Here is a 23443-nt window from a genome sequence, read left to right on the forward strand (position 1 = left end):
CTGACACCGGTTAAGGCATCTGCCAGCCTTAGGAGGAGGAAATAATTTCTCTGGTATTCAGGCCAGACAAGGGTTTTCATGGCAGGAAATCCCACAAGTTAGGACAGCAACAGTGAAACATGAAGAACGTCTACACTTACATGTACAATGGAGATTATAGGGAAAAATACCAACAATGGTACAACAGAAATACATAGAGTGTAAAGGTAATATAAAATAATATATTTATACATTAAGGTGGAAAGCTATCAAGAAAAAAAAAAAACATCTTAATAATCAAGAGTTCAGACTGACCATGTCTTTTTGCAAAAAGCGGAAAACAAGATCTGATGTATGTTAGGGGTTGGTGCATTGCGGGTAAGGGAGGAACTCACAAGCTTTTTGGTTACAACAAGCTTAAGTAACAGCTGGGTCAATATAAAGCTTCTGAAACTGTGAAGAACAGTTGTGTAAAATCTTACCAGAACAGTAGATGTCCTTCTCTTCACTGTTGCAGTTTCCAAAACAGAAAGGATCTCCTGCCCAGGGCAACAAGATGCTTGGCCAGTACATAAAAGCCATACGTCACACTGATGCTCCCCACAGAGAATGTAAGACATAAAAGGGACTTACAAAAGCGGCTATCCAGAACTGAATTGCCCCAGAACAGAACCGTCTCCATAGGACAAAGGAGTTGATGTACATTCAGAAGAAAAACAAAAAACCCTCAGCAAGAAGGGAATGTAAAACAAAAACCAGAACAAACAAAAGGGGGTTGAAGGGAGGGAGCGAATACTGCAACAGTGAAGAGAAGGACATCTACTGATATGGTAAGATTTTACACAACTGTACTATGTCCTTCTGTATCACTGTTGTAGTATCTAAAACAGAAGGGACAGTACAAAAGCAGAAGAAACAAAATGGGAGATGGAAGGTTGAGAAGAGCCCTCAACAAACCTACATAAAATGGTTTCAGTAAAACCTGCGCTGTCCCTCAAAACCACATCCAACTTATAATGCTAAGTAAAGTTATGCACTGAGGACAAAGTAGCAGCTTCAAGGATGGAATTGGTACCTAACCCTTTGATGAAGGCCCCAGAAAGTACAGTTGTGTACACTTACCATAAATGTAGATGTTCGAGTGTATTCACTGTTGCAGTCATCACATTTGGGTTATCTGCTTGCAGGTAGCCCTCAGTCGGCCTGATTATCAAAGTCTTGGGTCCAGCGTCGGTTGCTGTCTCATCTTCCATGACATCAGGTAGTCAGGGGTATAAAGCATGCAGCCGACACCATTACATCAGTTTTTCCTTGCCCCAGATGTCAGGTGCCCCCATAATGAGAAGCAATTATATACAAAATTACACCTCCAACAAAAAAGCAAATACACAAAAAAGCTTTAAGCATAGTAAACAAGAACAGAGGTATAGTCAATAGAAGTCAGGGGGCCGGAGGGAGGGTAACCAGGACTGCGACAGTGAATACACTTGAACATCTGCACTTATGGTAAGTCTACACAACTGTACTATGTTCTTCATGTTTTACTGTTGCAGTCATCACATTTGGGTAGATTCCCAAAGCTAAGGATAGGAGGAGGCAATTAGATAGCATTTGGAACAGCTAAAAGGCCCTGCAAGACTGCAGTGGCAAAGCCAGCTCTGGATTTAGAAAAAAATGGCAAGTGGTAATGCTTGGTGAAGGTATGTACTGAACTCCAGGTAGCATCTCTGAGAAAGGCTGTAGAGGCAGATGCAGCCCTGGTTGAATGTGCTCTTACCCCCTGTGGGGTAGGTTTTCCATGGTGCTTATAGCAGAAATGAATGCAATGACCTATCCACTTAGAAATGGTTTGCTTTGAAATGGCCTTCCCATCTGCCCCTGCAGCAAATGCCACCAGCAGCTGTTCAGATTTCCTGACAGGCTGACTCCTGTCCAAGTAAAATCTAAGTTGTCTGTGCACATGCACAGAGTGCAGTATTCATTCCCCTTTGTTCTGTGGATTCATGAGGGACACTCTGTCTGCATGAAAGATGATAAAAAGCTCCACTGCCATGAAGGCCTGTAATTCAGACACCCTTCTTGCTGAAGTGATGGCTAGAAGGAAGGCTGTTTTCCAAGAAAGGAATTTCAACTCTGCATTTGCAGCTGGCTCAAAGGGAGGAAGTGTGAACTTTTCCAATACAAAGTTAAGGTCCCAGGCTGGAGTAGGGGCTCTCCTGGGTGGTCTTAAGGTTTTGGCCCCTCTGAGGAATTGCTTTAGCAGTGCATGAGAGAAGAGGGGTGGTTCTGTGTTGTAATGTGCTGAAATGGTTGAGGCAAGAATTTTGATGGAAGAAAAGGAAAGGCCCTTGTGAAGCATCTCAGCTAAGTAATGAAGAATATGAGGTAAATTGGGCACTGCTGTGCACATCCCAAGTTTGGCTCCAGGAACAGAATCTTTTCCATTTTTCAGCATAGGATTTTCTAGTACTAGGCCTCCTTGCCTCCAGAATGACATCCATCACTTGCTTACCGAGGGATGATAACGGAGAGGTCAGGTAATTATAGCCTGGCTGCAAGGTTCAGGGTTTGAAGCTGTGGGTGCAGAATCTGGCCCTCCTGCTGGGACAGCAAGGCAGGGGTCTGAGGCAGGTGCCATAGTGCCAGCAGTGACACACAGTGCAAGAGGGGGTACCAGTGTTGGCGAGGCCAGTCCAGTGCAATCAGTATTGTCCTGTTTGACCTTTAGCAGCACTTTGGAGAGGAGAGGCAGAGGAGGAAATGCATAAACTGTTTTTTCCAGGTGAAGGACAGGGCATCCACTTTCCAAGCCTATTTGTGAGGAGTCCTTGTGCAGAATTTGTCCAATTGGAAGACTACAGTGGCAAAGCCAGCTCTGGATTTAGAGAAAATTGGCAAATGATAATGCTTGGTTAAAGTATGTACAGAACTTCAGGTAGCAGCTTCTAGGATGTCCCTGGTAGGAACACCTCTGAGAAAGGCTGTAGAGGTAGATGCAGCCCTGGTGGAGTGAGGTCTGATTCCCTGGGGGATAGGTTTTCCATGGTGCTTATAGCAGAAATGAATGCAATGGCCTATCCATTTAGAAATTGTTTGCTTTGAAATAGCCTTCCCCTCTGCCCCTGCTGCAAATGCCACCAGCAGTTGTTCAGATTTCTTTTGAGGTTTAGTCCTGTCAAAGTAGAATCTAAGTTGTCTGTGCACATCTAAGGAATGCAGTATCCATTCCCCTTTGTTCTGTGGATTGGGAAAGAAAGTTGGCAAATGAATGGACTGATTAAGAGCCACACTGGATACCACCTTGGGCATGAAGGATGGATTGGTTCTGAGGGACACCCTGTCCACATGAAAGACGATGAAAGGCTCCACTACCATAAGGGCCTGTAATTCAGATACCCTTCTAGCTGAAGTGATCGCTAAAAGGAAAACTGCTTTCCAGGAAAGAAATTTTAAGTCTGCAGTAGCAGCTGGCTCGAAAGGAGGTAGAGTGAGTTTCTCCAAAACAAAGTTAAGGTCCCAGGCTGGGGTTGGAGCTCTCCTGGGTGTTCTCACATTTTTGGCCCCTCTGAGAAACTGCTTGAGCAGTGGATGAGAGAAGAGGGGAGGTTCTTTGTTATAATGAGCTGAAATGGCTAAGGCATGGATTTTAATGGAGGAAAGTGACAGACCCTTGCGAAGCATCTCAGTTAAGCATTGTAAAATCTGAGGTAAATTGGGCGCTGTTGTGCTCATCCCTTGAGATTGGTTCCAGGCACAGAATCTTTTCCATTTTTTAGAATAAGATTTTCTAGTACTAGGCCTCCTTCCCTCTAAAATGATATCCATCACAGGCTTACTGAGGGATGGTAAAGGAGAGATTATGTAATTAGCCAGGCTGCAAGGTTCAGTGTTAGAAGATGAGGGTGCAGAATCTGGTTCTCCTGCTGAGACAACAGGGAAGGAGTCTGAGGCAGGTACCATGGGAATAACTGTGCCACACTGCATAGGAGGGGGTACCAGTGTTGGCGTGGCCAGTTTGGAGCAATCAAAACCATCCTTGGTTTGTCCTGTTTGATTTTTAGTAATACTTTGGAGAGCAGAGGGGGAAGGCATAGACTGATAGGTTTTTCCAGCTGAAGGACAGAGCATCCACGTTCCAGGCTTGTCTATGGGGAGTCCTTGTGCAAAATTTGTCCAATTGGTAGTTCTGTGGAGAAGCAAACAGGTCTATATCTGGGCTCCCCCATTTGCTTAACATGTTGAAAATCCTTGGTTCCAGTCTCCACTCATGTGGGTCCATGAGGTTTCTGCTTAGTCCGTCTGCCAGTGTATTTAAATTTCTTGGCAGGAATTGAGCTTGTAGATGCACTTGGTAGCTCAAGGCTGTGTTCCACAATGCCATGGCTAGTCTGCAGAGTGGGTAAGAATGTGTACCCCCCTGTTTGTTTATGTACCACATAACAATGGTCTTGTCTGTCTTTACCATTAGTTGTCCTGGAAGAATGTGGTCCTTGAAGGCTGCCAGAGCATTTTGTACAGCTAACATTTCTTTTTGATTGATATGCAGGTGCATTTGACTTGGGTCCATTTGCCCTGAATGCACTTCCCTGCCAGGTGAGCCCCCCATGCATAGTCTGATGCATCTCTTATTAGGGTTTGGGCGGCAGGGGGTGGTGTGAAGGGTAGTCCCTTGTTTTGGTGGCAGGCCTCTGCCCACCAAAGGAACTCTTGGCGTAGGCAAGGTATAATAGGAATCATTGCTTCTAGATCCTGAGAATGTTGACACCATAGGCTTTTTAGATGCCACTGTAGTTTCCTCATATGCAGTCTTGCATATGGAATTAGAAGAATGCAGGAGGCCATGAACCCCAAGGCTTGCAGTACTTGTTTTGCAGATAGCAGGGTTTTTGTGGTCACTTGTTTGAAGTAGTTTGTCAAATGACATTGGTAAGGAGCAAGAAAAAGTTTCCTCAATGGGGTACTTAGCTTTTAGTTGAAGACTTCGGTTCTGAAACTCGAAAATGAAAATTTCAGGAGTTGGCCGACCGGCACTTGCGAGCAGCTTCTGCTTCGGGCACAGCACGGCAAGAAAGACTGGTGTAATGGCGTCGGCTGCATGTTTTATACCCTTGGCGACCTGGCGTCATGGAAGAAGGGATAGCAACCGAAGCAGGGCCCAAGACTTTGTTAATCAGGCCGATTGAGGGCTACTTGCAAGCAGATAACCCAAATGTAATGACTGCAACAGTGAAACACAAAGAACATCTATAATTAGAACCCATTTGTCCTGGGTAATGAGTTCCCAATTTTTTGCATGCAGGGCGATCTTTCCCCCTAAAGGAACCGTCAGTTGAGCAGGGCTTGGAAGGTTTAAAGTTAAGTCATTGAGACAGTTTACCATAGGGGGGAGTCTTACTACTCCCTGCTTTGGAAGTGGGAGTCCTCCACTGCTTAGTCCTGTGAGCACCCTGGGACTGAAGCCTGGGTGTTCTGCTGGTTCTGGGTTTAGACTGAGAAGGCCTGGATGAGGCAGGAAAGGACCAATTCTTAGAGGGACGATGCCTACTAAATCTGAAACACTGTACTTGCAGGAAATCTTTTAACAGTTTGCATAGATTCAGCTTTTTACTCCATCTTTTTAAGTACTACTTCTGCTTTGTAGCCAAACCGCCTGTTTGGTTTAAGAGAGCATCCAGTAATCCAGTTGTGTTAGCATTTCGTTTGGAGAATCATGTCTGGTCGTGGTAAAGGAGGAAAGGGACTCGGTAAAGGTGGTGCTAAAAGACATCGTAAGGTTTTGCGAGATAACATTCAAGGTATTACAAAGCCCGCTATTCGCCGCTTGGCTCGTCGAGGTGGTGTCAAGCGTATTTCAGGGCTTATTTATGAGGAGACCCGTGGTGTTTTGAAGGTGTTTTTGGAGAATGTGATCCGCGATGCTGTTACCTACACTGAACACGCTAAGAGGAGAACTGTTACAGCTATGGATGTGGTGTATGCTCTAAAATGCCAGGGCAGGACTCTCTACAGCTTTGGAGGCTAAAGTGTCTGTAATTAAAGTATTTGTAATTTAGCTTTAACATGATCTGGCAAAGATTGCTCCTTAAGCCAAGCATGCCTTCTAAGTACAGACCCAGTGACAGCAGCCCTGCAAGATGCCTCTTCTTCTTTCGGCTGCTCCCGTTAGGGGTCGCCACAGCAGATCAACTGTTTCCATTTCTTCCTGTCCTCTGCATCTTGCTCTGTCACACCAGCCACCTGCATGTCCTCTCTCACCACTTCCATAAACCTTATCTTAGGCCACCCTCTTTTCCTGTTACCTGGCAGCTTCATCCTTAGCATCTTTTTCCCAATATACCCTGCCATCCCTCCTCAGCACATGTCCAAACCAATGTAATCTTGCCTCTCTGGCTTTGTCTCCAAACATTCCAACCTGGGCTGACCCTCTAATATACTTATTCCTAATCCTGTCCATCCTTGTCACACCCAGTGCAAATCTTAACATCTTCAACTCTGCCACGTCAAGCTCTGACTCCTGCCTTTTTGTCAATGCCACTGTCTCCAACCCATATAACATAGCTGGTCTCACTACCCTCTTGTAGACCTTCCCTTTCACTCTTACTGGTATTATGTCACAAATCACTCCTGACACTCTTCTCCACCCACTCCATCCTGCCTGTACTCTCTTTTTCACCTCTTTTCCACACTCACCACTACTCTGAACTGTTGATCCCAAGTACTTAAACTCATCCACCTTCGCCACCTCTACTTCCTGCATCCTCACCATTCCTCTTATCCTCCTTCTCATTCACACACATATATTCTGTCTTAGTCCTGCTGACCTTCATTCCTCTTCTCTCTAGAGCATATCTCCACCTCTCCAGGGTCTCCTCCACCTGTTCCCTACTCTCACTACAGATCATAATGTCATCTGCAAACATCATAGTCCATGGGGACTCCTGTCTGATCTCGTCTGTCAACCTGTCCATCATCATTGCAAATAAGAAAGGGCTCAGAGCTGATCCTTGATGTAATCCCACCTCCACCTTAAACGCATCCGTCACTCCCACCGCAGACCTCACTCTGCAAGATGCCTCTAATGAATCAAAATCACATTGCAAAGTATGTTTTCCCACTTGTTTAACAGAATGCATTAAATCCTGCAATTCTTTATTTTCAGCAGAGTCAGGAATTAACATCATTTTCTGTTTAAGCAGTCCAATAATATGCTGCTGATGTTGCAGAAGTGTATACCTTCTTACCCAATCTATCCAGTGCCCTGGAATCTCTATCAGAGGGGGTAGGATATTTGGCAGTAGTGGCTTTAATGCTTTTGGTTCCCTGTGAAATGGTCCCAGGATCCACAGCAGGATTTTTAAAGAGGAACTTGCAAGAGTCAGGTACCCTGTAATACCTATCAGGTTTTCTAGGAGCAGGAGGTAAAGTGTCAGGGGCCAGGCTAGATTCCAAGAAAGCATCATCTACAATGTCCAGTATAGGAGGGATAGCTAAAGGCCAATGTTGAGGCAGGAGTAAGAATTCCCTAAGCTTCTTTTTGGAGTCAGGGAAATCCTGGCTTTCCCAGCGGAAATGCTCCCTAAGAGTATACAAGGTTTCACCAAAAGAGAAATCCTCTGGAGGGGAAGCAGAAGGAATGGAGTCCTCTGCATCAGAATCCTCATAGGTAGATAAGGGCAAATCCTGGTCATCAGAAAACACAGAAATTTCAGAATCCTAATCAGAAAAATCAGAAGGAAAATTAGTTCTAGGTCCCTTAGAGGGAGAAGCGTGCCTTCTCCTGATTAGAGTAATAAGGTCTTCAGCCATTCTTATCATTTGTTTTTTAGGCATAGGGGCCTGACCATGTGGTCTGGGCATCGATTTTCTGGGAATGGATCGAGTTTTAGGCCTTGAAGAAGATGGCGTTGGTTTAATATGCAAGTCAGTGGGCCTGGATACACCCTCAGAAGCCGATGCCTACACAGCGGCTCTGGACCCATCCAAGGTAGAGACATCTGCAGGTTCCACAGTCAAAGAAGCATCTCGCAGCATACTGGACTCTGAATGGGTCTCAGTAGAGGCCTGCGAATCTGAAATAGCAGGTATCAGGGGCTGCAAAAGCGCCTCACTGAGTACCGGCAAACTGGCGACTAGCTTAGGAGAAGCGTCATCAGCAGCTTTGGACCTATGCGGTCTGTCTCTGTCTTTATCTTTGTGTTTTTCTGGAATGTCGGTAGTCGGGTGGCTTACCGAAGCCATTTCTGGATAATTGAACCAAGTACCAAAAAATTTAGATGCGAAAATGAACCGATGACGAATAGTACGAGGTTGGAATAAGGCACAAAACAGATGGGGAGGTACATCATGGTCTGGGCCTAGGCAAGGAATGCAGTACAAATGAAAAGTTTTATGAGGTATTTGCTTTCAACAAGAAATACAGTTGTTAACTTTTACTGACATCGGTTTAGAGCAAGAAAAAGGTTCCCCAATGGGGTACTTAGCTTAGTTGAAGACTTCGGATCTGAAACTCGAAAACGAAAATTTCAGGAGTCGGCTGACCGGCACTTGTAAACTACTTCTGCTTCGGGCACCGCACGGCAAGAAAGACTGATGTAATGGCTTCAGCTGCATGCTGATTTGTTTTGTTGAGTCAGAAGATGAGGAATTTGAGGTAAAATCCATGGTGGGCCTTGAGCTAAGTTCTTTAAGATTGGGTACCAGTGCTAGCGTGGCCAGTCTGGAGCAATCAGGATCACCTGTGGCTTTTCTTGTCTGGCTTTTAGGAGTACCTTTGAAAGGAGAGGCAGTGGTGGGAAGGCATAAACCTTTAGGCTTTTCCAGCTGAATGAGAGAGCATCCACTTTCCATGCTTGAGTGTGGTTAAGTCCTCGTGCAGAATTTCTGTAGTTGGCAATTCATTGGGGAGGCAAAAAGATCTATGTCTGGGCATCCCCATTTTTGCGTTATCATGCTGAATACTTGTGGATTTAATTTCCACTCGTGAGGATCCAGGATGTTTCTGCTTAAGTCGTCTGCCAGAGTATTTTTCATTCCTGGCAGGAACTGTGCTTGCAGATGAACTTGACAGGTTAGAGCTGTGTTCCACAAGGTCATGGCTTGTCTGCAGAGGGGATAGGAATGAGTGCCCCCTTGCTTGTTTATGTACCACATAACTGTGGTGTTGTCTGTCTTTAGTAATAGTTGCCCTGGATGCAGAAGGTCCTTGAAAGCTGTTAGGGCATTTTGTACAGCTAGCATCTCTTTTTGATTGATGTGAAGATGCATTTGGTCTGCGGCCCACTTGCCCTGAATACATTTTCCTGCCATGTGTGCTCCCCAGGCGTAATCCGAAGCATCTGTTAGTGTCTGCCTGGCTGTGGGTAGAGTGAAAGGCTATCCCTTGTTGTGGTGACATGCCTGTGCCCACCATCAAAACTTCTGTTGTAGGCAGGGAATAAATGGTATTACTATTTCCAAACTGTGACTGTGTTGAGACCAAACACTTTTTAGGTACCATTGTAATTTCCTCAAATGCAGTCTGGCATATGGAATTAGTAGTATGCAGGACGCCATGAACCCCAAGGCCTGCAGAATTTTTCTTGCAGGGAGTTGGGTTTTTGTTGCCATCAATTGAAAGTACTGAGTCAGTTGTCCTTGTTTGTCTGGCGTGAGATACGCCATCTGGGCCGTTGTATTTCAGCTGGCACCCAGGAATATTATCTATTGTGAGGGCACTACTTTTGACTTCTTTTCGTTTACTGTGTACCCTAGGCAAATCAGCAATCTTTTTACAAACGCCAGATGCTTTAGAAGAATGTCCTTGCTCTCTGCTTGAAAAAGGCAGTCGTCCAAGTAGGGATACTGAATTCCTTTTTGTCTGGAAAATGCAATTACTGGTGCCAGGCATTTTGTGAAGACCCTGGGCACAGTAGATAAGCCAAAGGGCAGTGCAGAGAATTGGTAATGCATTGAGCCAGCTATGAATCTGAGGTATCTTCTGCAATTTTGTCTGATTGGGACATGCAAGTATGCCTCTTTGATGTCCAAGGTAACAAGCCAAGCCTTCTTGCCCAGCATGGGAAGAAACTGCTGTAGTGTCAACATTTTGAATTTTGGAACATCCAGGTAAGTATTTAAAGTAGAAAGGTCCAGTATAGGTCTCCAGGCTTTGTCCTTTCTGGGGACCAGGAAAAGTCTTGAGTAAAATCCTTGTCCTTCTTCCTGTTGTGGCACTTTTTGAATACCTCTCATGTCCATGAGGGCTGTAATTTGTTTTTGCGCCTCTGCCCATTGATTTTGTGGCAGGTCTGGCATTCCTTTTAGCCTTGGTAAAGTGTGAAAGTGGAACCTGTAACCTCAAGACACAATATTCAGAACCCATTTGTCTTGGGTGATTAAATGCCAATTTTGTGTAAAAAGTGCTAGTTTTCCCCTAAAGGGGCTGCCAAAAGGTAAGTGCTTGGCATTTGAAGGGGGAAGTCATTGGGACTGTTTCCTGTAAGGTTGTGACTTGTCTTCCCCTCCTTTTGGGGTTGAAGCACCCCACTGTCGTGGTTTGTAAGAGCCTTGGGGCTGAGATCTGCCTCTTGGACGTCTGTATCTGCCTCTTTGTGGTCTGTCTGACACCGGAAAGGACCACTTTTGTGAAGGCCAATTTCTGCTAAATCAAGGTGGCTGTACCTGTACGAAATCCTTCACTGTTTGCATAAATTTTGCCTTATCCTCCATTTTCTTTAATACCTCTTCTGCCTTAACACCAAATAAAATATCCTGGTGTAAAGGAGCATCCAATAATTTTGCCTTAACATGATCAGGTAAACCTTGTTCTTTTAACCAAGCATGCCTTCGAATCACAGATCCTGTAACTGCTGCTCTACAAGAAGCCTCTAATGAATCAAAACCACATTGCAGAGTATGTTTTCCCACTTGTTCAGCTGCATGCAATAAATCCTGCATTTCCTTATAGTCAGGATGTTCTGAGCTTATAAGCATTTTCTGTTTTAAAAGAGACATTAAACATTGTTGGTATTTAAGCATGTGAAACTGGCAATTTAAAGCCCTTACTGCTAAAGTTGCAGAAGTGTAAACTTTCTTCCCCCATCTGTCTAATGCTCTAGAATCTCTGTGAGAGGGAACTGGATTTTTAGCAGTGGAAGCCTTTACCCCTTTGGGACCCTGGGAAATAGTTTCTGGGTCAGCAACAGGGTTTTTGTAAAGAAATTTGTGAGAGTCAGGGACTCAGTAGTACCCGTCTGGCTTGACTGGAGCAGGGGGCAAAGAATCAGGATTTAAACTGGATTCAGAGAACACATCATCCACAATATCTAACACTGGTGTAATAGCAAGGAGCCTGTGCTGAGGTAATAAAAGGAAGTCTCTGAGCCTTTTCTTGGATTCTGAATAATCCTGGCCCTCCCAATGGAAATGCTCCCTCATGGTATGTAAGGTTTCCTCAAAAGAGTAATCCTCAGGAGGAGAGGCTGAAGGGACTGATTCTTCAGCATCAGAGTCCTCATAGGGGGGTAAAGAATATCCCTGGTCTGAAGAGGAATCAGAAGAAATGTAAACCTGGTCAGAGGAATCATAGTCTGTATCCTGCCTAGGCCTTTTATCAGGAGGGGGGTGGGAACCCCTGATCAGAGTAATTAAGTCTTCGGCCATTTTGAGCATCTGTTTTTTAGGCATGGAGGCCTATCCAGGTGAATGCTGTACTTGCTTCTTTGTCTTTAATGGAGTTTTCGACTTAGTTGTTGTTTTGATGGTAAGCTGTGAAGGTCTGAAAACCCCCCTCAGAAGCTGATGCCTGCTCAGCGGCTCTGGACCCATCTGAGGGGTTAGTTTCCGTAGGCCCAATACCTTGAGTTTCCAGAGGCCTAGACATCTCCACGTGGGAGTCGGAGGTGGCCTGTGGCTCTGAGGTAGCGGGTGTCAGGGGCTGTAAAAGCACCTCACTGAGAACCGGCGAACCGGCGACTGGCCTAGAAGAGGCTTCATCATCAGTTTTGGACCTCGGATGCCAGTCCTTATCTTTGCCTTTGCGTTTTTTGTGTATTCCGGTCATCGGTTGTTCCGACGGCATGGTATAATTGAACCTTCGGCCAAAGTAATGGCGAATACAGTCAAACCAACGTTTAAAAGTGCGCTTGTTAAATCTAGCACAAAACCGACAACTAGTGACGTCGTGGTCTGGGCCTAGGCAAGGAATACAGTAAGAATGAAAATCCTTATGAGGTATTTGCTTACCACAAGAAATACAATTATTAGCTTTTACTGACATCGGTCTGAGGCAAGAAAAAGTTGCCCCAACGGGGTACTTAGCTTTACTGAAGACTTCGGTTCTGAAATTCAAATTTAAAATCTCAGGAGTCGGCCGACCGGCACTTGTGAACTGCTTTTGCTTCGGGCACTGCGCAGCAAGAAAGACTGAAGAAAATGGCATCGGCTGCATCTTATATACCCCTGGCACACTGACATCAGAGAAGCAGCGACAGCACCCAACGCCGGACCAAGACTTTGGAACTCTGGCCGACTGAGGGACCGCCTGACGGCAGGATAACCCAAGTGCAATGACTGCAGCAGTGAAACACGATGAACATCATCAGCAACAGTCCTATTGGAATGAGCTCTAACAGAAGTAGGCAGAGATTTGCCATGAAAGGAAAAACAAAAGGAAATGGCCTTAGATATCCAGGAGGAGATGGTTTTCTTAGAAACAGCCAAACTCAATGTCTTGGGATGAAAGGAAACAAAAATCTCATCAGACTTACAAATGGCCTTTGTTTTATCCAAACAGTATCTGAGCTGTCTGTGCAAATCCATGGTATGCAGGACCTTTTCACTAACAGACTAAGGAGAAGGGAAAAAAGGAAGGGAGTTGTACCGACTGATTCAAGGACAACATATTAACTACCATGGGCATAAAAGAAGAATTAGTACGAAGGCCACCCTGTCCCTGTGAAAAAAAAACAAAAAAAGAGGATTGACCCTCTGAACAGAAGTAAGAGCCACCAACAAAACAGTCTTCCAGGTACAAAATTACAAAGAAGCAGAATCTGCAAGCTCAAACGTAGTCTAAGTTAATTTTTCCAAAACAAAATTAAGGTTCCAAGGAGGAGGAATAGGTTTTCCTTGGTGGCCTAACATGCAGGACGCCTTTAAGAAATTGTTTGACCTCAAAGTGAGAATTCAAAAGAAGATTCAAGGGCATACAAGCAAAAATGCCTGACAAATGGGAATTAACAGAAGAATAGGCCAGGCCAGACTGCAGCAACTAAGCCAGGACAAGAGGACACTCACTGATAAAGGGTCAATGCTACGAGCATGGCACCAGTCAGAAATTATTTTCCATTTGGACATATAAGACTTCCTGGTAGACGGTTTCCTTGCCTCCTATAAAACTCTGAGAACAATCTCAGAAAAGACGTGCCTGAAAGGAATCAAAACCCTATCACCCACATTGTTAATTGAAGAGTGGACAAGTGAGGATGGATGACAGACCCCTTGTCCTGTGTGAGGAGATCCAACCAGTGAGGTAACGTGTGGTGACTGCCCATGGCCAGATGTCTTAAGAGGGAGAAAGTACAGTTTTGTACCTACCATAAATGTAGATGTCCGATAGGCATGCATCTGCAGTCCTTACAAATGGGTTGTCCTGTCGTCAGGCAGCCCTTCGGTCGGCCGGATTCCAAAGTCTGGGTCTGGCCTCGGCTGGTGTCGCACTTCACCCGACGTCATAGCTGCAGTTCTTCGGGTATAAAGGCATCAGCCGACGCCATTTTCCTCAGTGTTTCTTGCCCCAGATGCCAGGTGCCCTCTAGGAAGGCTAAATTTGGATAAATGCAAATGGTTCCAAATAGTAGAGAGCAAACAAAAAATAAGCATGTATGTACATATATACAAACAAATACACCATAATAGATTCCCCAGCTAGCTACAAGATGGGCAAATACCCTAGGAGTACCACAGAGGGAAGGAGGGTGGGTAATCCTGACTGCAGATGCATGCCTATCGGACATCTACATTTATGGTAGGTACAAAACTGTACTATGTCCTTCAAGGATGCATCTGCAGTCCTTACAAATGGGTAGAATACCATAGCCAAACTGGGGAGGAGGAGAAATAAGATTATGGTGTAGTTAAGATCCCTTGCAAAACAGCAGTGGCAAAACCTGCTCGGGATCTGGAGTATAAAGGTAAATTATAATGCTTGGCAAATGTATGCACGGAGCTCCAAGTAGCAGCCTCTAAAATGTCTTTGGTAGCCACTCCTCGGAAAAAGCTGTTGTAGTGGCTGTAGCCCTTGTAGAGTGAGGCCTGATGTTTTCTGGAGTTTTCTTCCCATGGTAGGAGTAACAAAATCTAATGCAATTTCCTATCCACTTAGAGATTGTCTGTTTTGAAATTGCTTTTCCTTCCATTCCTGTTGCATATGCTACCAGTAGCTGGTCAGTTTTTCTATTGCTCTTGGTCCTGTCCAGGTAGTAACGTAATTGTCTATGTACATCCAAGGTATGCAACAGTCTTTCTCCCCTGTTCTGTGGGTTGGGGAAGAATGTAGGTAGGTGGATAGCTTGATTTAAAGATACCCTGGAGACCACCTTTGGCATAAAAGTAGGATTAGTTCTCATGGACACTCTATCTTGATGGAAGATCAGGAAGGGCTGTACTGCCATTAATGCCTGTAGCTCAGATACCCTTCTTGCTGAAGTGATTGCAAGCAGGAAAGCAGTTTTCCATGATAAGTACTGTAATTCTGCTGTTGCTGCTGTCTCAAAAGGAGGGAGTGTCAACTTTTCTAGCACAAAGTTCAAGTCCCATGCTGGCAATGGTGGCTTCCTAGGTGGCTTTACATTTTTAATCCCTCTCAGAAACTGCCTGAGTAGAGGATGTGAGAAGACTGGAGGATCCAAGTTGTATTCTGCTGAAATAGCTGATGCATGAATCTTAATGGAAGAATAGGACAGGCCGTTGTGGAAGAGCTCTGCCAAGTATTCCAGGATGTTAGCTACGTTTACCAGTGACACATTCTCTCCTTTTGCAGTACTCCAAATGAGATATCTTTTCCATTTTGCTGAATAATTTTTTCTTGTTGAGGGTCTGCGAGCCTCCAAGATAATGTCTTTAACCCTTTGAGATAAATCTGGGTTATTTGGTCTTACGCAATGTTCCAGGCAGCCAGCTGCAGTGTTTTCAGGTTTGGATGCAGGGTTTTGAAGTTGTTCTGTGTTAACAGCAAGGGAACTAGGGGCAGAGGCCATATTTGTTCCCGAGACATACTCCTCAGTAATGGGTACCAATGTTGCCTCGGCCAGTCTGGAGCTATCTGGATGATCCTTGGACGGTCTTCTTTGATCTTCAATAGCACCTTGTGCATCAAAGAAAGAGGTGGGAATGCATATGCTGTCAGGTTATTCCAACTGAAAGATAGGGAGTCCACTTTCCAAGCAAGTGGGTGGTACGTCCTTGTGCAGAATTTTTTCAGTTGGTGATTGTGTGGGGATGCAAATAAGTCTATTTCTGGTAGTCCCCATTTCCGTGTAATGGTTTTGAAGATGTCCGGATGCAGCATCCATTCGTGGGCATCCGTGGTAGTTCTGCTTAGGATGTCTGCTAGTATATTTTCTTTTCCTGGCACAAAAATTGCTTGTAGCTGAATGTTGAAGCTCAGTGCCACATTCCAGAGGTCCATTGCCATCCGGCATAGAGGGTATGAATGTGTGCCTCCCTGTTTGTTGATGTACCACATAACTGTGGTGTTGTCCGTCCTTATCAGCAGTTGACCCTGTCGAAGAAATGGTCTGAATGCCTGAATTGCCAGTTTTACTGCCAGCATTTCCTTTTGATTTATGTGTAGGTGCAGCTGGTCTCGAGTCCATAAGCCTTGTATGCACTTGTCCAGCATGTGTGCCCCCCAACCGAGGTCTGAGGCGTCCGTTGTGATGGTCTGGCTTGGTTGAGTGCTGTGGAAGGGCAGTCCCTTGTTTGATTGACAGGCCTGAGCCCACCATTGGAATTCTTGTTTCAGGCATGGAATTATTGGAATTTGGGTTTCTAGGCTGTGCTTGTGCTGAGACCATAAATTCCTTAGGTACCACTGTAACTTTCTCATATGTAGTCTGGCATGTGGAATCGATATTATGCAGGATGCCATGTAACCGAGAGCTTGCAGGACTTTTCTTCGTGTTAGCTGGTTCTGCTTTGTTAATGCCATGAAGTAGAAAGGGAGTTGTTCCTGTTTTTCTACTGTCAGGAATGCCATTTGTTTTGATGTGTCCAGATCTGCACCCAAGAAGGTTATCCTTTGGGATGGTATCAGCCTTGACTTTTTTATATTGACTGTGTATCCCAGGGCTTGTAGTAGATGGATGACCCTTTCCAAATCTTTTGTTAATTTGTTTTTGTTGTCCGCTTGTAACAGGCAGTCGTCCAGGTAAGGGTAAATTTGAATTCCCTGAAGCCTGCAATGAGCAATTACTGATGCCAGGCATTTCGTGAATACTCTGGGCACAGTAGATAAGCCAAAGGGCAATGCTGAGAATTGATAATGCTCTGATCCTGCAAGAAATCTGAGGTATCTTCTGCAATTTGGTCGTATGGGGACGTGCAGGTATGCCTCCTTGAGATCTAGAGTTACCAGCCAAGACTCCTTGCCCAGCATGGGAAGAAGCTGCTGTAGGGTCAGCATTTTGAATTTTGGAACAATGAGGTATGTGTTTAAAGCGGACAGGTCGAGAATAGGTCTCCATTGGTTTTCTTTTCTTGGTACCAGGAAGAGTCTGGAGTAAAATCCTTGCCCTTGTTCCATAGATGGTACCCTTTCTACAGCCCTCATCCTTAGTAAGTGAGTTATTTGTTCTAGAGCTTCTGTCTTCTGATTTGGAGGTAGGTTTGGCATTCCTCTCTTCCTTGGTAGAGTATGGAAGTGAAACCTGTAACCTTGGTCTATTGTCTGTAAAATCCATTTGTCTCCTGTGATGTAATGCCAGTTTATTGAAAATAAGGCTAGCTTCCCGCCTAAGGGTGCCTCTAGTTGTTCCCTGGTAGGCGGTGCCAGAGCCAAGTCACTGTGATTGTCCTGTGGAAGTGGTGGTGGCTGGATCTGTGGCTGTACCTCGCTGGTTGTTAGCCTGCCACTGACGTCCCCTGTAGGCACCTCTGGATTGACCCCTGCCTCTAGAGCGCCTACTCCTGCCTCTCGGAGCTCTGGAGGTGTCTGGAAAGGACCAATTCTTGGAAGGCCAGTTCCTGCTAAACCTTGGAGGCTGGACCTGTAAGAAATCCTTGACTGTCTGGACAGATTTTGCTTTCTCTTCCACCTTCTTCAGCACCTGCTGCGCATGGGAGCCAAACAAATTGAGCTTATCCATGGGAGCATCTAGGAGCTTTGATTTAACATGGTCTGGCAAGGACTGCTCTTTTAACCATGCATGTCTTCTGATCACTGTGCCAGTCATGGCTGATCTAAAGGAAGCCTCCAGTGCATCATAGCCACATTTTAAGGAATGATTACTGACCTGCTGAATGTTATGTACCATTTCCTGTACAGATTTTTTGTCTAATGGTTCATCCGAGGACAGTTTTTTAGTTAATTGGTCTAACATAAATTCCTGATACTGAATCATGTGGAATTGACAGTTCAAGGCCCTAGCTGAAAGAGTAGCAGAAGTGTAAACTTTTTTACCCCATCTCTAAGGCCCTAGATTCCCTTTCAGAGGGGAGGGGGTTTTTGGTAGAAGTAGCTGCTACAGCCTTGGGTCCCTGGGAGATAGTTTCGGGATCTGCAAAAGGGGCCTTTTACAAATGATAATGTGTGTCCGGAACCCTGTAGTACCTATCAGGCTTAGCAGGGGCCGGAGGAAGAGAATCAGGAGCAGTACAAGCATCATTAAAAGCATCATCCACAAAGTACAGTTTTGTACCTACCATAAATGTAGATGTCCGAGAGGAATGCATCTGCAGTCCTTACAAATGGGTTGTCCTGTCGTCAGGCAGCCCTTCGGTCGGCCGGATTCCAAAGTCTGGGTCCGGCTTCGGCTGGTGTCGCACTTCACCTGACGTCATTGTGGCAGTTTTCGGGTATAAAGGCATCAGCCGACGCCATTTTCCTCAGTGTTTCTTGCCCCAGATGCCAGGTGCCCTCTTGGTAGGCTAAATTTGGATAAATGCCAAAGTTTCCAAATAGTAGAGAGCAAACACACAAAATAAACATGTATGTACATATATACAAACAAATACACCATAATAGATCCCCCCAAGCTAGCTGAAGATTGGTGGTACCCTAGGAGTACCTCAGAGGGGAAGGAGGGAGGGTAATCCTGACTGCAGATGCATTCCTCTCGGACATCTACATTTATGGTAGGTACAAAACTGTACTATGTCCTTCAAGGATGCATCTGCAGTCCTTACAAATGGGTAGAATACCATAGCTAAACTAGGGGAGGAGGAAATGAGAATAGATTATGGTGTAGTCAGGATCCCTTGCAAAACAGCAGTGGCAAAGCCAGCACGGGATCTAGAGTATAGAGGTAAGTTATAATGCTTGGCAAATGTATGCACGGAGGTCCAAGTAGCAGCCTCTATAATGTCTTTGGTAGCCACTCCTCGTAAGAAAGCTGTGGTAGTGGCTGTGGCCCTTGTGGAGTGAGGCCTGATGTTGTCTGGAGTTTTCTTTCCATGGTAGGAGTAACAAAATCTAATGCAATTTCCTATCCATTTGGAGATTGTCTGTTTAGAAATTGGTTTTCCTTCTTTTCCTGTAGCATAAGCTACCAGAAGCTGGTCAGTTTTTCTATTGTTTTTTGTCCTGTCCAGGTAGTAGCGTAATTGCCTATGTACATCCAAGGTATGTAAGAGCTTTTCTCCCCTGTTCTGTGGGTTGGGGAAGGTGGATAGCCTGATTTAAAGAGACTCTGGATACCACCTTAGGCATAAATGTAGGATTTGTTCTCATGGACACTCTATCTTGATGGAAGATCAGGAAGGGTTGTGCTGCCATTAATGTTTGTAGTTCAGAGACCCTTCTTGCTGAAGTTATTGCCAGCAGGAAGGCAGTCTTCCAGGATAAGTATTGCAAGTCTGCTGTAGCTGCTGGCTCGAAAGGAGGCAGAGTCAGTTTTTCTAGCACAAAGTTCAAGTCCCATGCTGGCAATGGAGGTTTCCTGGGAGGTTTTACATTTTTAATTCCCCTCAGAAACTGTCTGAGCAGAGGATGCGAGAAGACAGGAGGATCCAAGCTGTATTGTGCTGAAATAGCTGATGCATGTATCTTGATGGAGGAATAGGACAGGCCTGTGTGGTAGAGCTCAGCCAAGTACTCCAGGATGTTGGCTATGTTCACCGGTGTCACATCTTGCCCTTTTGCAGCACTCCAGATGAGATATCTTTTCCATTTTGCTGCATAATTCTTTCTTGTTGAAGGTCTACGAGCCTCCAGGATTATGTCCTTAACCCTTTGGGATAAATTTGGGTTAATTTCTGTCATGTAATGTTCCAGGCAGTTAGCTGCAGAGTTTTTAGGCTTGGATGCAGAATGTTGTAGTTGTTCTGTGTCAGCAGTAATGGGATCAGTGGTAGTTTCCATATTTGTTCCCTGGACATGCTCCTCAGTAGTGGGTACCAATGTTGTCTTGGCCAGTCTGGGGCTATCAGAATGATCCTCGGACGTTCCTCTTTGATCTTGAGAAGCACCTTGTGCATCAAAGGAAGTGGTGGGAATGCGTATACTGTCAGGCTTTTCCAACTGAAGGATAGGGAGTTCACCTTCCAAGCAAGTGGGTGGTAAGTCCTTGTGCAGAATTTCTTCAACTGGTGATTGTATGGGGATGCAAACAAGTCTATTTGTGGTAATCCCCATTTTCTTGTGATGGCTTTGAAGATGTCCGGATGCAGCATCCATTCGTGGGCATCTGTTGTAGTTCTGCTTAATATGTCTGCTAGAATGTTTTCCTTCCCTGGTACATAAATTGCCTGTAACTGAAGGTTGTAACCCAGAGCCACATCCCATAGGTCTAGTGCCAGCCGGCATAGGGGGTATGAGTGTGTGCCTCCCTGTTTGTTGATGTACCACATAACTGTGGTGTTGTCTGTCCTTACCAGCTGGCCTTCGTGGAGAAGAGGTCTGAATGCCTGGATTGCCAATTTTACTGCCATCATTTCTTTTAGATTTATGTGCAGATGCAGTTGGTCTTGAGTCCATAGGCCTTGAATGCACTTGTCCATCATGTGTGCCCCAACCGAGGTCTGAGGCATCTGTCGTGATAGTTTGTCTTGGATGACTTTTGCTGAAGGGCAGTCCTGTGTTTGATTGACAGGCCTGAGCCCACCATAAGAACTCTTGCTTCAGGCATGGGATCACTGGAATTTTGGTTTCCAGGCTGTGCTTGTGCTGAGACCACAAATTCTTTAGGTACCACTGTAGCTTTCTCATATGAAGCCTGGCACGAGGGACCAGAATTATGCAGGATGCCATGAAGCCTAGAGCTTGTAACACTTTTCTTGCAGTTAGATGGCTCTGCTTTGTTAATGCCAAGAAGTAGAGAGGAAGTTGTTCTTTCTTTTCTGCAGTTAGAAATGCCATTTGTTTTGATGTGTCCAGTTCTGCACCCAGAAAGGTTATTATTTGGGATGGAATCAGCCTTGACTTTTTTGTATTGACTGTGTATCCCAGGGCTTGTAGCAGGTAGATGACTCTTTGTAAGTCTTCTGTTAATTTGTTTTTGTTGTCCGCTTGTATCAGGCAGTCGTCCAGGTAGGGATAGATTTGAATTCCCTGAAGTCTGCAATGAGCGATTACTGATGCCAGGCATTTCGTGAACACTCTGGGCAGTAGATAAGCCAAAGGGCAATGCTGAGAATTGATAATGCTCTGATCCTGCAAGAAATCTGAGGTATCTTCTGCAAATTGGACTTATGGGGACGTGCAGGTATGCCTCCTTGAGATCTAGAGTTACCAGCCAAGACTCCTTGCCCAGCATGGGAAGAAGCTGCTGTAGAGTCAGCATTTTGAATTTTGGAACAATGAGGAATGTGTTTAGAGCGGACAGATCTAGAATAGGCCTCCATTTGTTTTATTTTCTTGGTACCAGGAAGAGCCTGGAGTAAAATCCCTTCCTTGCTCCGTAGATGGTACCTTTCCACAGCTCTCATTCTTAATAATTGAGATATTTGTTTTAGAGCTTCTGCCCTTTGAGTAGGTGGTAGGTTTGGCATTCCTCTCTTTCCTGGTAGAGTATGGAAATGGAACCTGTAACCTTGGTCTATAGTTTGCAAAATCCATTTTTCTCTTGTAATGCAGTGCCAGTTTCTTGAAAATAAGGTTAGCTTTCCGCCTAAGGGTGCTTCTAGTTGTTCCCTGGTAGGCGGTGCCACCGCCAAGTCACTGTGATTGAGTTGTTGTAGTGGTGGTGGCTGTGTCCATGCCTCGTTGGCTGTTACCCTGCCACTGGCGACCCCTGCAGGCACCTCTGGATTGGTTTCTGCCTCTAGAGCGCCTATTCCTTCCTCTTTGTGCCTTAGAGGACTCCGGAAAGGACCAATTCTTGGAGGGCCAATTCCTGCTAAACCTTGGAGGTTGAACTTGTAAGAAATCTTTTACTGTTTGCACAGATTTTGCTTTCTCTTCCATCTTTTTCAGAACCTGCTCAGGGGGCACCAAATAAATTGACCTTGTCCATAGGTGCATCCAAAAGCTTAGATTTGACATGGTCTGGTAATGCCTGTTCTTTCAACCATGCATGCCTCCTGATAACTGTGCCCGTCATGGTTGATCTAAAGGAAGCCTCCAGTGCATCATAGCCACATTTTAAAGAATGGTTACTAACCTGCTGTATGTTATGTAACATTTCTTGAACATACTTTTTATCTAAAGATTCTTCAGAGGACAGCTTTTTAGTCAACTGGTCAAGCATAAACTCTTGATATTGAATCATATGAAATTGGCAGTTCAAAGCTCTAGCTGACAAAGTAGCAGAGGTGTAAACTTTTTTACCCCATCTCTCTAAGGACCTGGATTCCCTTTCAGAGGGAGGGGTTTTTAGAAGAAGTAGCTGCTACAGCTTTAGGGCCCTGGGAGATAGTCTCTGGATCTGCAAAAGGGGCCTTATATAAGTGGTGATGAGTGTCAGGGACCCTGTAGTACCTGTCTGGTTTAGCAGGAGCCGGAGGTAAAGTATCAGGAGAAGTGCAAGCATCATTAAATGCATCATCAACAACAGATAGAACTGGAGGAATAGCTAAAGGCCTATGCTGTGGTAAGTGTAGAAAGGTCCTAAGCCTTTTCTTGAGTCTGAGAAATCTTGGCCCTGCCACTGAAATTGTTCCCTCATAGCATGCAAGGTTTCCCCAAAGGAAAATTCCTCAGGAGGAGAGGCTGAAGGGATGGACTCCTCAGCATCGGAGTCTTCGTAAGGAGAATAAGAAGCCTCAGCAGGATCTGAATGTTCTGAATCATCAGAAGAATCATCTGTGGCTACTGGCTCAGGGGGCTCTGCTCTAGGCCTCTTTTCTGGAGGAGGGAGAGAGGCCCTGTCTGGATGAGGCTGGGATCCACGGATTAAAGTGATGAGATCATGTGCCAAAGAAAGCATATGGGAGCTGGTGCAGGGCCTGTGAGAGGGGGGCTTGGCAGGCACAGGTTTGGAAGTTTTGGCTGCTTTAGCCCTGGCAAAGGCCTTAATAGACATAGCTGGAGGAGGCCTAGCAGCTCCACGTGCAGGAGTAGAAATATCTAGTGGAATGGTGTCTGATAAATCCTGTGAAATCGCAACAGAAGGCTGGATTTCAGAAGCCGTTTCTACCAGAATAGAAGAGGCCTCGTTAGAAGGCAAGTTATCGGGTGAAGAAAGAACCGCTTGCTCGGTTTCGGCTGAAACCGAGACACTCGTGGATTGCTTAGCCGCGGTTTCAGCCGAAACCGCGGACCGCGAGTGTCGGTCCTTTTCTTTGCGTTTTTAGTTATTTGCGTAGTCGGAGGATCCAACGGCATAATGTAGGCAAAATTGGAGCCGAAAATCTGTTCAGCAAAGTCCGAGCGACGTTTAAGCGTCTGCCGGTTAAAAGAAGCACAGGCTAGACAAGCTGCTACGTCGTGGTCTGGGCCTAAACAATGTATGCAATAGGAGTGGAAATCTTTATGAGGTATTTGTTTCCCACAAGATAAACAGTTATTAACTTTCTCTGACATCGGCTGAGGCAAGAAAGAGTCCCCAACGGGGTACTTAGCTTTATAGAAGTCTTCGAAGTAGTATTCGGTAGTAGTAATCTCTGGATCTGACCGACCGGCACTTGCGAACAGCTTCTGCTTCGGGCGCCACGCGGCAAGAAAGACTGAGGAAAATGGCGTCAGCTGATGCCTTTATACCCGAAAACTGCCGCAATGACGTCGGGTGAAGTGCGACATCAGCCGAAGCCAGACCCAGACTTTGGAATCCGGCCGACCGAAGGGCTGCCTGACGACAGGACAACCCATTTGTAAGGACTGCAGATGCAT

General features: G+C 45.3%; 2 protein-coding genes across 2 annotated transcripts in view; one reads left to right on the forward strand and one right to left on the reverse strand.

The window, feature by feature from the left end:
• Positions 1–23443, reverse strand: part of LOC122798552 (autophagy-related protein 9A-like) — a 1381959-nt gene that overhangs the window by 970195 nt on the left and 388321 nt on the right. The window contains exon 7 of the mRNA XM_044067604.1: positions 6156–6165. Coding sequence (XP_043923539.1) covers positions 6156–6165 — 10 coding nt within the window. The remainder of the gene's footprint in view (positions 1–6155; positions 6166–23443) is intronic.
• Positions 1260–6001, forward strand: LOC122798551 (histone H4-like). The gene is made up of 3 exons (XM_044067603.1): positions 1260–1282; positions 4889–4936; positions 5686–6001. The coding sequence occupies exons 1-3, from the start codon at positions 1260–1262 to the stop codon at positions 5999–6001; spliced, it is 387 nt and encodes a 128-aa protein (XP_043923538.1).

The sequence above is a fragment of the Protopterus annectens genome, chromosome 3.part1 (genome assembly GCF_019279795.1).
Source record: "Protopterus annectens isolate FY-2018-M chromosome 3.part1, PAN1.0, whole genome shotgun sequence".
Taxonomy (NCBI): domain Eukaryota; kingdom Metazoa; phylum Chordata; order Ceratodontiformes; family Protopteridae; genus Protopterus; species Protopterus annectens.

Coding starts and splice junctions, on each gene's coding strand:
- LOC122798551 (XM_044067603.1), top strand. CDS start 1,260: ATGCAGCCGACACCATTACATCA. Junction 1,283..4,888: donor CAGCCGACACCATTACATCA/GTTTTTCCTTGC, acceptor TGTTTGAAGTAG/TTTGTCAAATGACATTGGTA. Junction 4,937..5,685: donor GAAAAAGTTTCCTCAATGGG/GTACTTAGCTTT, acceptor TTTCGTTTGGAG/AATCATGTCTGGTCGTGGTA.